At 43.4% G+C, this 13,070-nt stretch overlaps 1 protein-coding gene and 1 long non-coding RNA gene across 2 annotated transcripts in view; one reads left to right on the plus strand and one right to left on the minus strand.

Moving 5' to 3' along the window:
* LOC107182147 overlaps positions 1-11,753 on the plus strand; it is a 16,214-nt gene extending 4,461 nt beyond the window's left edge. Inside the window, exons 2-4 of the long non-coding RNA XR_001512875.1 lie at positions 1,887-1,892; positions 6,703-6,704; positions 11,743-11,753. This is a non-coding gene — a long non-coding RNA (uncharacterized LOC107182147). The remainder of the gene's footprint in view (positions 1-1,886; positions 1,893-6,702; positions 6,705-11,742) is intronic.
* The window catches only part of ADCY9 (adenylate cyclase 9), a 137,597-nt gene continuing 128,153 nt past the window's right edge, over positions 3,627-13,070 (minus strand). The window contains exons 9-10 of the mRNA XM_006757881.2: positions 12,564-12,605; positions 3,627-7,878 (exon numbers count right to left, since the gene is read on the minus strand). Coding sequence (XP_006757944.1) covers positions 6,687-7,878; positions 12,564-12,605 — 1,234 coding nt within the window. The 3' untranslated portion in view covers positions 3,627-6,686. The remainder of the gene's footprint in view (positions 7,879-12,563; positions 12,606-13,070) is intronic.

Raw genomic sequence — 13,070 nt, forward strand, 5'->3', positions numbered from 1 at the left:
TATAATAAAAAATTATTGTGCAATAGTTAGAAAAAACAATTTTGTGTTAAAGGTACATGATCTATTGCTGTTAAATCGGAAGGTAGCACAGGACACCGAAATAATCTGTTTTACACTAATCTTTCTGAAGGCACCAGCATGTTGCAAACTTTGCCTCTCTTTCCTGATGGTCTTTGATAGCACACGGACACTTGAATAATTTTAAAACTTCTCCATTCCAAGCATACATTAGGTAATAATTTAAATATCTGACACGTAATTCAAGTAGCCAGTCTTACAAAAAGAAGAGTAGAGGGAGACAAGGGAAGATGTATTGTACTTTGTTGGCCACTTGCCGACTCCTGGGTACTTTCACCATTTAAATGCACAATGTCCCATTCCACCACCTGGATTCTTTGTTCTTTCCTGGCACAGGAAGGGGGAGGCCAAGAAGTTATATCACTTGGATTTGCAGCATGCTCTGTTTTCTGGCCGTGTAACTGGAAATGGTGGACAACAAGCTGAACCTGGGCAAGCCACTGAGCAGCTCTGAACCTGAGCTTTCAAATCTGTTGTACAGAGAAAACACCCCTGCCTACCCACTTGGATGAGGCATCCTGGGGATAAAAGGGATTCCAGGCGTTTCAAGTTCCTTGGTGGGAATGCATCATATAATGAGAGACTATTTTACATATAGAAACATATTTGCATATGTGAGAGCTTAATTTACATATAGAGGCATATTTGCATATGTGAGAAGGAATTACTTTCCTTAAATAAAGTGTCTGCTAAATCATGCTGCGGTAGTTGAATCTGTATTCCTGAAGTTGGGGAATGAGGATGGCATGGCACTGAAACCTCCTTGGGAGGTCAAAGATGGTGGGAATGGGGGTGGGAACACGTCCTTGGAGAGGAATGGCCACCCATGACACACAGAGACAGAACTGGGTGGGGCTGCGCCCTGGTGAGAAGACTTCCAGAGGTCAGTTTGGGAGACCTCAGAAGCTGGGAGAATGAGAGCCAGTCCCAAGGAGGAGGGGCCTGGTGAGCCACTGAAGTCTGCCTCAGGCACAGGGTGTCTATGCCCAGGGGAGTCCAAGCAGAGTCTACAAGTCGCCATCACTCCCCTTTCCCATTCTGCTCCCTTTTCCCAGAATCACATGGACAAGTTTCCAAATAACTCCTCTTTCCTGATACCATTCCTCACCCTCCAACCTAGAGGGCAAGACTTTTCTGAGATCAAGAAGGTCAGAGGAAGACGGGGAAAGAGCAATCCTTTCAAAAGACTGCTGGACGCTGGGCTGCCTCGCTCATGACCAGGCATAGGGTGGAGATGGGTTTGGCAGAGATTTCCACCCACCACGCTCCTCAGAGAGCGGAACACCCTTCCCTGGTGGTTATTCCTGAAAGGCTGCCACCAGCCAAATGAGTCCATGCCAGCGCTTTGCTCCAACCAGCTCTGACCCCCTCATGTTGGGACCGATTGCCATCAGAAGAGGATTGTTTTAAAACAAAATGCATGACCTTATGAGTAGCATGTGGAGTCGCCCCTCTCTCACTGTGGATCTGACACAATATTGGTGTCGTCGTTTTCTCTGAATGTTTCTCATCTGTTGCTCCTTCTTGAGAGGCTAAGCAATCCATAGACCATAAACACAAAAGTAAGCTAATGGTTTACAGAGGATACTAAGGAGCCACTGTTTAATACTGTCAATACGGAAAAGGATGTCACCATGTGACCCCAGGTGTCGGGACTTCTCTTCAGTTTACTGGTGGAATTCATAGTGGTAGAGCCATCATGAAAAGCACAGTTTCTAATCACAGCTGTTACTACTCAAATATTCTCAAGTACTGCAGCAAGTTGAACAACCTAAATAAAGGGAGCTTTGGTATTATAGGGCACACAGTAGGTTGTCAGTAAATACTGGCTGGATGTTACTTAACTGTTGGAAAGTATTTGACTAACTTTATGTTTATATATTGAAAAGCTCTTTGAGTAGCTCTTCAAATATATTTAGGTAACTCAGACATAAAAGGTAAAATACAGTTTTGATTGGAAACGCATATATAAATAAGCAGCATTAACACTTTTAATCAAGTTCCCAATGGAAAGCCCATAAGTGCCGAGAAACCGGATTTGCAGATAGCTAGAATTAAACACCATCATTCCTCTAGTTATTTCAAATCAGGAGTATTTTATTTATTTCCAGGAACTCCTGAAATTCTATGCAACATTAAGAGAGCTTATTTTTATGTGCGTTTTCTGGAGAAAGGAGCCACAACCTTCATCAAATTATCAAAGGCTTTGTGAGCCAGAGAAAAGGTTAAGAATAGATGCTGTTGATGACAGATTTCAGGAGGCACTCAGATTGCTCAATAGATGATTGCTTAATTCACTTCTCCTTCCGACTTTCAGGCCCACCAGGAATATGAGAATTCCCCAAGCTTAAATTACTCTAATAACAGTAACAATTCTTTGAAGTCATGTTATTAAAAAAAAACTTTTTTTTTTTTTGCAAAGGAACTGTATAAAAATAGACACTTGGGGAGATTTTAAATTTACATGTATATGGTGTGCAAGTGCATACTTTTTCTTAATCACTTCCTCTCATTTATCTCTCTCCCCAGTTAGCTTCCTTTTCCTGGAACTTGGGACTTATCCCAGGTGGCCACAATGACGGATTCCCACAACAGAACCACGTGTGAAGAACTTTTAAATACAAGACAAATTACAAAGGCTAAGTTTTGAGACGCACTGCAAACATTAGAGGCTGTCTTTTTGGACTGTGTGAGAAATCCTTTACGTTCCTGGATGCTCTTTCTTGTGGAAGAGACCCATGTTCTAGACCTTCTGGCAGCGAAGACCGTGGCTCCCTAAGCTCTGAAAGGCTCCGTGGGAAGCCTGCAGCAGCTTCAGGGGGAAAGAGTGTCATCATCAAGGAGTAGTGTCCTCACTGAAACCAGGTTCCAGCAGAGACTCACCTAGAAGCTTGACCCCTGCAAGCTGATGCGCAAGGACGGACAGGCCCACATCTCCATCTCCTCTTACTGAGTCGACAAGAGTCTCAACCCCAGCAGGTTCTGTTTGGCTCCAGAGTTGGAGGTGTCGTGAACCCCTGAGCTGTATAAATGGCATGTGTGTTTTTCTGGGGAAAGTCTCTGGGACTTCAGATTCTGAAGTGGTTTTGTGACTTCCCTGTGGTACGGGCACCCCCAGGAACTCTGCAAGGGAGAGGTTACTGTCCTTTCCTAGTCAATCCCTTCTCTTAAGATAATGCAGGAAAACACTATTAGAAGGCCCAATAAAATGGGGTTGTCATCACAAGCGAAATTAGTTCTACAACCTGCTTTTCTCTCTCTCTCTCTCTCTCTCTCTCTCTCTCTCTCTCTCTCTCTCTCTCTCTGTGTGTGTTTAAAGTTCCATGTAAAAATAAATACTTCTCAACCAAAGGTAACTGTAGCAAATATGTCCATAAAAAAACCCCACAGGACACACAGGGATTTTTTTTAGTTGCCCTGTTTTCAAAGTCATGATGCAAAAGAAAAGCAAATCTTCCTATTTCAAGCCACAAATTGCAGGAGACAAGGGGTGCCCCAATCTCTGAAGTGGTACTGACCTTTCCAATGAGAATACCAGGCATCAAATATTTAGATTTTAGAATATTTTAATGTCCATTTCTTTAGTGGATGCATTTTGAAATTATTAAAATTAACAATTTACCAAGAATAAAGCAAAGGAAAGGTGGAAAATGCAAACAGTTGGTCCTTGCTAATTTAATTTCAGATTCCAGGCATGTGATTTTCTGAAACCACCAACCAAAAAAATGTTTACCTCAAAAATTTAGAAATGCAAACGCAGACCGATCTTTGGAAACTACAGATTATTACAGACCATGTCACGGGAGCACGTGGCCCTTGGCTCTCTGTGTCATGTGCAAATGTGCAGGTGCCTCCACAAGCGAAGTCAGTGTTAACGGAGTCGTGTGCAGGTGTTGCATAATCTGTGCGACTCTTCAAGCTACTTAAGGGTTTAATAACTGATGCTCTACATTTGTTTGCATTGGATAAAATTATGTGCTTGTTTGTACATATATATAATTTGATCTGACCTGGGGCCAAGAAGAAAATAGCAATTGCAACTCAAAGCAACTATTTACACACATTCATTTCTGAAGTATTGCTTCCTGCCCTAAGTTCAGGAGAGGTATTGCCACTCTGAAGAATGCATCCTCGTGCCGGGAGTGCTTGAACCTCCTGCTGGGAAACCCATCTGTCTTCAGCAACTATCTGTTCAATGCCGACTCAGTGGGACACACAGCAGTTCCGCTGCAGGGATTCTGTGGCTCCGTGATGAGGTATGCTTCAGAGCAGGGAACTGGGAAGGACTAGAGAGCACATCTGGACTGGCTGTTTAGGAAGGCTCAGGGTGAGCTGTCCATCACAGGCTCCGGTTTGCACAATGCTGAACCAGACCACCATGTGGTCTGACTCTCTCTCGGCGGTTTGCAGCCTCTCGGATTCCCAGGGCCAGGAATCATCAACACCTTTGCAGGTGGGGAAGGGGAAAAAGAGTTTGATAGGAAGGAAGTGGGTGCAGAGATGAACTTTGCAGAGTACGTTTTGGGCGCAACAACAGAGACACTGGTAACAAGTAGGCAACTGCCCAGCCCCTTAGGTGCCGCCACAGCTCCAGAGCCTGAGTGAGCAGGCCAAGGAACAGAGCCGCACTCACACACACGCCTGAATACGGATGGAAGAAACCCCGAACACGCCCACAATCCTTACAGACAAGGAGAGCATTAGGTAGTGTTTTTTTTTTAAATAAGAATAAAAATAAAAATTCTGCAATATTTTATAAGAATACATTCTTTAGAAGCAAGAGGTATTGTCACAACCATCCTTTCTCCGGCACTGGAAGAACAACAAAGTGACAGTGAAACCTGAAGGAAGATCGTAGTTACTGAGCATGCTCAGTTCCCCAGGATGGCGTGGTCCTGGCTATGGCTGAACAGCCGGGTGGCTGTCCCCTGGGGAGATGGCTGATCAGAATCAATATGTCATGATGCTGGAAATGGCAGATTCTGTACAAATTTGGGGAGGAGGAGTGATAACTTAACGCAGCTGTGAAATTACACACAGATTTACCGGTGAAAAGCAAATGCACAGGGCATGTCGGTGAAGACCTTAAACAGAGAAGGAGCTAGTTCTCAAATGATCCCAGGAGCTGTGTGCCAGTGTCACCTTAACAATAACTATGACTATGACAAGGCAACTGTAGCCGAGTTCAGTTCTACATCAAGTTCAGACTTCATGTGGCAAAATGTAATTACAAGGAGGACTGGCAACAAAGGGCACAGAATTGTCTTCTATACTGTCCTGGATTAACACCCCATTTGCGTCCAGACGATTCTGCCCCAATATACAGGGCAAGACCTCCATCTGGAGAGGGCTGGCCTTCATTCACCAGGCCCAGTCCTGCCCCAAACAGGCCCAGCGCAGGCTGGCAGTGGGAAGGATAGAGAAACTTCTTGAATGGGTGAAGGCCAAGACAGTGCCCGCACTGCCTGCTGCCCCCGCGCTCAGCCCAGACTCCGGGCTTCATACCCCGCCGGTTCCTACCTGCCCCGCGTCACGCAGGGCAGAAGGAGCAGCACTCGGTGTAAAACGTGGGGACGGAGAGCTGCTCTGACCTGAGCGCGGGCCATGCCCCTGGGTCCTGCCTGGCCCCTTTGCAGGGCAGGTGGCCAAAGAGGCGAAAGCACTAACAGACAGCGTCTCACCCTCCGCTGTGTGCCTTCAGCAGAATGGCCTGGCATCCCCTCCCTGAAAACACATTTCCTGATAAATAAATAAATAAATAAATGCAACCCTCAGGCATTTATTTTCATTTTCCTCTCAGACGAGTCAGCCTCAAGGACAAACCCCTGTACTCCCAGCTGGAAGACCCCTCGGCACCGCACGAAGGCAGGACGAAAACAGCTTGTAAATTCCTGAGGCCTGGCTTCCCCAGCTTAGTTCCGGGCTAGCATTTGGAGCCCTGGCCTGTGTGCGGCGGTACAGGGAGCGGGGTGCCCACAGCCCACAAGGACCGGACGCTTGGGAAGGCGCAGGGAGGGAGGGCGCCGGGCCGCCCGGCTGACCACTGCTCTCAGCCCACACCACCCTCCTTGACCTCCCCTCGGTGAGTGACTGGCACTTGAGCTCAGATTCGTAAATGCAAGTGTGTGTGCGTGTGTGTATTTACAGAGAAGGGGCAGGTCACTGGAAAACACTATTCAGTATATAGAAAAAAACAAGCCTCAAAAACAGGGCATTAGCAAAGAAAAGTGTCTCGTGAGAAAAAGCAATAAAAACGGTATCTTAACCACAGCTTTTGTCTTAAAAGTCCAACAATACCCAATGCCATGACCTCTACCCTGTGGTCTCTGTCCCTCGACTCTGAAGCCACAGCCAGCTCCTGAAGGCACTTGTTCTCCACGCTGCTGGACGGTTACACCAAGGGGAGGGCGTTCCGGGGGAGAAAAGGAGCGAAATGGATGGAAATGAACCCTGAATAACTGTGATCTACACAGAAGTTAGGGCTGTGATGACCACGCGACGCCACGCCTGGGGATGGGAACTGTGGCGCTTGGAGCGCGCAACAGCCAAATACAAATATTATTGTGTTTCGAGGAACAGAGCACCGTGGGCAGCGGTCAGGTGCTGCGTCACACACTCTTGGAGACGTTGAGCTTGGTGAGTTCATTGGCTTCTTCCATCCCCGTGTCTTCACAGTCACTTTTTTCTATGGCTTTGCCAAATCGACACCTTTCTTCAGCTTTGACAGGCTCTTTCCAGGGTCTCTTAGAAGACAGGTGAGGGTCCTTGGCCTGTGTGTTATTCTCGGGACCCAGAGATGGCTTGTCCAAGTTCTGTACAGAAGGCACCAGGTTGGCAATCTCATCGGTGGGAGACCGCCCGATGCTGCCATCCACCTGGACTCGGATGTCTGGGGAGATGGACAGCTGGTGCTGAGGCACGACCCCATTGTCTGTGCACTTTGGGTAAAGGTAGGTCTTCATCTGACCTTTGCCCTTGACATTCACCGTGCCCCTGTAGTCAAAGTCGTAGCCCATCTTGCTGAGGACGCGGTAGCTTTCTTCACTCACCTGGATGCGGCACTCCACTCCCGTGGTGTCCATCCTGCTGGCGATGTTGACGGTGTCTCCCCAGATGTCGTACAGCAGCTTGGTCGTGCCGATGACCCCCGCTGTCAGGGGTCCGTGGTTGAAGCCGACGCGGAGCTTAAAGTTGAACCACAGCATGTTGTTGTTGAAGTCATCCACCACGCGCATCATCTCCTTGGCGAACTCGAACAGAATCTGCAGGTGTTCCTGCGGGTGGCTGCCATCCTGGCACTGTGTGGCATTCAGCCCCGAGGCGGCCATGTACGTGGCCCCAATGGTCTTAATCTTCTCAATGCTGCTGTAGTCCGGCTTGCTCAGGAGTTCGTCAAAGTCCCCGATCAGCTCGTTGAGGACCCGGTAGCACTCCTTGCCTCCCTCGTAGTTCTCCTCGTAGAACTCGCTGAAGTTGACGATGCTGGCAAAGATGACTCCCCCGTTGTCGTGGTTCTTGGAGTAGGTCTGGGAAACCTTCAGCTGCTCAGCCACATGGTAGGGGATGATGTTCCTCAGCAGCCAGTCTGCCTGGTCCCTCATGCTCTGGATCTTGGTGCGGTGAAGGTCCGCCTCCACGTCCCCGTGGTAGTGAAGGCGGTAGCTGACTTCGAATTCTCGATTCAGGAACCAGACCAACAAGAGCAGGAGAAAGAAGGCGAGAATCACCTCCTGGCCAATCAGGCTGACCGGTCTCCTGCTGTCATGCAGCAATGAACTACTGCACGGGTTTCTCTCGGAACTGGAGAGGAAAGAGAAGAGAAAGAGGTCCCTTCTTACATGCATCTCTTAAAGGAAAGGTTACTCTCTGTACTTCCAGGTTCTGAAGTAGCCCAGCTAGCCGGCATCCTGCAGAAAATGTTCTGAGCTTAAGCCTCCAACGACTGCAGCTGCAGAAGCCATTTCTGCTTAGTTGGCTAGCTAAAGACACGGAGAGATAAAGACTGACTTTTGTAACTGATTTCTTTCATAAGTGTCCTGTCATTGCTTTGCTTTTCAGAAGCTCTTTGGTTTTAAAAAATCTTTTCTTTTTCCCCAACTTTCAATTTTGAAAAAATGTCAACTTTATAGAAACCTTAAGAGACTAGCAAAACAAACCTCACACATCCTTCTCCGGGATTCAACAGTTGTTAACGTTTTGCCACTTTCCTTTTTCTCTCTGTCAACGTGCGGGCACACTCACACACTTGTTGCTGAACATTCTGAGAGTAAGTTGTAAACACTGACACTTCATACCTAAATGTTTCAGTGTGTATCTCCCTACATAACCACACCATTATCGGACCCAAGAAATTTAACATTCTCTGAAATATTCATTTTAGATTTCTAATCCAACTTTTGTTTTGAAAGACTTGTAATTTTACAAAGAAATTTTCTAAGTTCTCTACTCTCTACCTGTATAAATGTATAAATACCATCCCCCACTCTGAGTTAGTTCTGTTTTGCCAGTCACTCAAGATAACTTAACATTTTTAAAAAATATACATTTTATAAATGTATAAAATATACATTTTATATATACTTTTAAGAGTTACACATTATAAGAATCTCAAACTATATAAACAATGAAAAATATGTGTCCTTCCTCCAAGATAACCAACAGTGTCATTTTCTTGAGGTTGTATGCTATTCTAATGCATGGATGCACAGCAAGCATGTCAAACTCGCAGCCTGCAACGAATATTTTTGTGGCCCAGTCAATATAACGGTATGTAAGGAATGTTTCAATAAAAATTTCATAATTTAATTTTTACTATATCCTGTTATACATAATCTCTCTATATAAAAACCTAATATGCAAACTGTCCCTGTGGGAGTTTGACCGGGAGACCAATCACTTGCTATGATGTGTGCTGATCACCAGGGGGCAGCATGGAACAAAGGAAGGCCCCAATTGGCCCTGGTCACTGACCAGGCCTATGGGTCCTACCCATGCACTAATTTTGTGCACCGGTTCTCTAGTTATTAATAATGAACTACAACGTTCGCTAATGACTGATTACTGTAATCATGTTGCATTCATTTTCCTTACATGCCTTACATGCAGGTGCACCATTTCTCTCCACTAATACTACCAGCAAATATTTTAGCTGCCGGCCAAATCGTTAGTCTTGGACTGACTTGTTTGGTGTACACAACAGGAAATATTTCACTTTTCGAGAACAAGAAAAATAGGTTTATTTGTGTTATGGTTATTAGTTTGTGCAGTTATTCAGTGTCTGGTAAGTTAATGTTCAAGAAAAAATATTAATTTTTATTAAAATGTTCTATTTCAGCCCTTTGTATTCAGCATGTCTCTATCAAAATAAACTAGGTTTCTATGAAAATTGAAGCTTTTGTTTTTTTGGGGCCCACATAAACTTAAACCTTGCTTATCTGGCCCGTGTTGGCCTTTGAGTTTGACATGCTTGATGTACAGTAACACCCAGACTCCCTCCTGCAGGCGTTAGGTTGTGTCCTTCTTTTACTACCGGGAACCATGTTGCAGTGATGTTCCTGCTCTGTGTCACTGGGCATAAGAATAAGTGTGTCTGTGGGATAAACTCCTGGAAGTGGAATTGCTGCCATTGAAAATACTGTGCCCTTACAATTCCACTGGAAATCTCCAACTTGTCCTTTTAATTTCTCCTCCTGCCAATAACCGTGCCTGCTGTCAGGGGCTGTTCTCTGGTTCCCCAGTGTGAGGCAATACCTATTCTGAATCTCAAGCACTGGACAGAATAACTATTTTAGATGACGAAAACAGATTTGCCTAGCCCCGCAAACCTCCGGCTGGCTTTAGAGTAGGGAGAGAAGTAAACCTCCTCTCTGTGAGTGAGCCCGTCTCATCGGCTTCTTTCTGCTTCTCCACAGCGGAGACACAAAGGAACAGCCTCTTTATGAGGTGACAGCACCAAGGCTTAATGTCATCCTAACAGCACGGCCGGCACGTGAACCCCTGTGGTAGAAACGGGTGAGGTGTCTAGGTTTCCTCCATTGTTCTACCGGTTTTGTTGCTTTTCTTGCTGTGCTGTGACAAAGCCAGCAGCGTGGCCTCACTCTGGTGAAGGCACAGGCCAGCTCCCTTTGGATGGAGAAGGGGAACAGTGAAGCGGGGACCGGGTGGCAGGGAAAGAAGAACAGAAGACAATGTTTGCTTTTACCTTCGCTTAAATTTTAAGCCTCAAAAGGAAGAGTCCTAATACACAGATTTACAGTTAGTACCCAAGGGCTGCCCTGTAACAGAAGAGATTTGTAACACAGATGGGAGAATTACTTCCGATCTATAACCCCTATTTCTTATTCTATTACAGAAGGAACAAAGGCGATGGCCCTATTCCTAAATTCAAATAGCAAAGGCCATTTCAAAAGGGGGAATTCTATGTGACTAAATGCAAGGACCAATTCATGACTTAATAGTTGGACATTAGGTCATAAATGAAATTTAGAGTAACATACAGTATAATTCATAATCACGAAGTAGGAAGATTAAAAAACAGAGAAAAACAGAAAACAAAGGTCACTCGTGGTTCTAACCAGGAAAACACAGGATTTGTTAACATTTTCGTGGACTTCAGTGCCATTTAAAATCTATCCTCAGATGCAGGGGTGGGGGGCCACCAGGATGGGACACAGGGGGGTTTCTGGAGACGGGGAAATGTGTTTTTTTTTTTTTCTTGTTCTGAGTGGTATTGGTAATTGTGAAAATTCATTGAGCTGTATTCTTATGATCTGGGTACTTTTATTTGTATATATTATACTTCAATAAAAATTAACTTTAAAAAGCTGCTGTTTGCTTTTAAGTACTATGGTTGTCATCATATATAGAAACACATTCGCATTCTGCCTTTGTTCCATAGTTACTTTAATTCTCATTCCAAGACCTAAATGAACACAGATACTTAATTTTTTAATTACAGAAAGAAAAAAATATCATCATTCACCACTAGATCATTCATTACTAGATCATAACTATTACATCTTACACTTTTCATATACAATGAATTGCCTAGCTGTAGCTACAGAACACATGTAACTTCACATAATAAATGAAAACCATACACGTTTCCCGTGTTGCTGCATTTTTAACAGTTACAAAATGTGAGTATGTATGTCATAATTAATTAACTTTTTTTTGACAACTGAGGTTGATGATGAATTTTCAATATTATCTCATTGAGATCGATATTTTGGGGCATGCAGCCTTTACCATACACTGAATTATCTCCTCAGCAGATAAACAAAAAGAATTATTTATGTAAAGGCTATGAGCATTTTTATAGATTGTCAAAGTACTTTCTAAAACAACTGTACCATTCTGAGGAGTGGTGAGGCATGGCAGATAGAGCATGGCCTTGTCACGAGAGGCCAGGGTTTACACACTGCCAATGACCAGCTCCGTGACCACAGGCAGGCTCATAACTTCTCTGATCTGCAGCTTCCTCATCTGGAAGATGGGGACAAGGTCACCTAATGTGTGAAGTTCTTAAACAAACTTATGTTTTATAAGTGCCTGGTAGCTACACAAAATTAACCACCACCAGGACTTATGAATGTGCCATACCCTTGCCTGCGTTGGGTATTTTTGTCTTAACTTTTAAAAGATCCCATTTAAAAGCCCAAAAAGAATTCTGTAGTTATTTAAATGTGCAATGACTTTAGCAGTAATATATTTACCACCTACATTTCCTCTTGTGAATATTTTGGGGTTTTTTTCTGTCTTTTATTTATGCAGGTCTTAATTTGCTCTTTTTTTAAAACAGTCCCCCCAACACACTCCCCAAAAATAAAAACAACAGTCCCACAAATGTTTTTCTCAGTCTGTTTTGATCCCGTCTAATCAATTTGTCTGTACGTCCTTTTTTCTTTTTCTTTTTTTTTTTTTTTACTGTTTATAGTAAAGCAAGGGTTTATTATTTCAAACTTCTAGTCAGTTATTTCAAAATATTTTACAGAATAAAGTAAGTACTTTTCTTTAATTGGTAAGATCTCTTAAAGTCTTATATAAAACTAAACCAAATTTAACATATGGTTTAAAAATTTTTTTTAGCTTAGAGAGAAAGGAAGGGAGAGAGAAGGAGGGAGGGAGGGGGATAGGGAAGGAGAGAGAAGAACATCGATTTGTTGCTCCACTTATTTATGCATTCATTGGTTGATTCTTGTATGTGTACTTATTAGGGATGGAACCTACTATATCAGGATAATGCTCTAAACAACTGACCTACCAGGCCAGGGCTAACATATATCTTAACTATCATTTCACTTTCCCAATAAAGTATAACTATGATCTGATATTTCAACAAGTAGATATTTTCCTTTATTCTTTTAAGAATGTATATATTGTTCTTCTTATTTAAGATACAACTGGATTTATGAAGTTTAGGAATAATCAGTAATAATATAGTTATTCTCATTGATTCAGATTTAAGCACAATGTTAAAAGCTTACCTGAAATTCTGTACTGCACCATGGTGTGAAATTACTATGGAACTGAAATTAAAATAAAAAAAATATTATACAAGGCATTATATAAAGCAATCTGAGAAGACTTTAAATGAACAATTTTTCTTTTTTATGTGATCAAGTTAGACAGTTAATTTTTTATTATAAATTGAGTAAGAATAATACAAGGTAAAGGCAATGATATAGCTATAAAGCCTCTAATCAGCTATGGAGAATAGGCAAATCACCAAATGAAATAGAACAGGAAAACTCTCAAAGGCACATCTCTCTCTATATATCTACACTAATAAAAGAGAAAAATGGTAATTGGCGTACGACACTACCCTTTTCATTGGCTAATCAGGGCTATATGCAAATTAACTGCCAACTAAGATTGGCAGTTAACTGCCAACTAAGATTGGCAGTTAACTGCCAACTAAGATTGACAGTTAACTGCCAACTAAGATTGACAGTTAACTGCCAACAAAATGGCGGTTAATTTGCATATGTAAG

This window comes from Myotis davidii, unplaced genomic scaffold (assembly GCF_000327345.1).
Source record: "Myotis davidii unplaced genomic scaffold, ASM32734v1 scaffold555, whole genome shotgun sequence".
Taxonomy (NCBI): Eukaryota; Metazoa; Chordata; class Mammalia; order Chiroptera; family Vespertilionidae; genus Myotis; species Myotis davidii.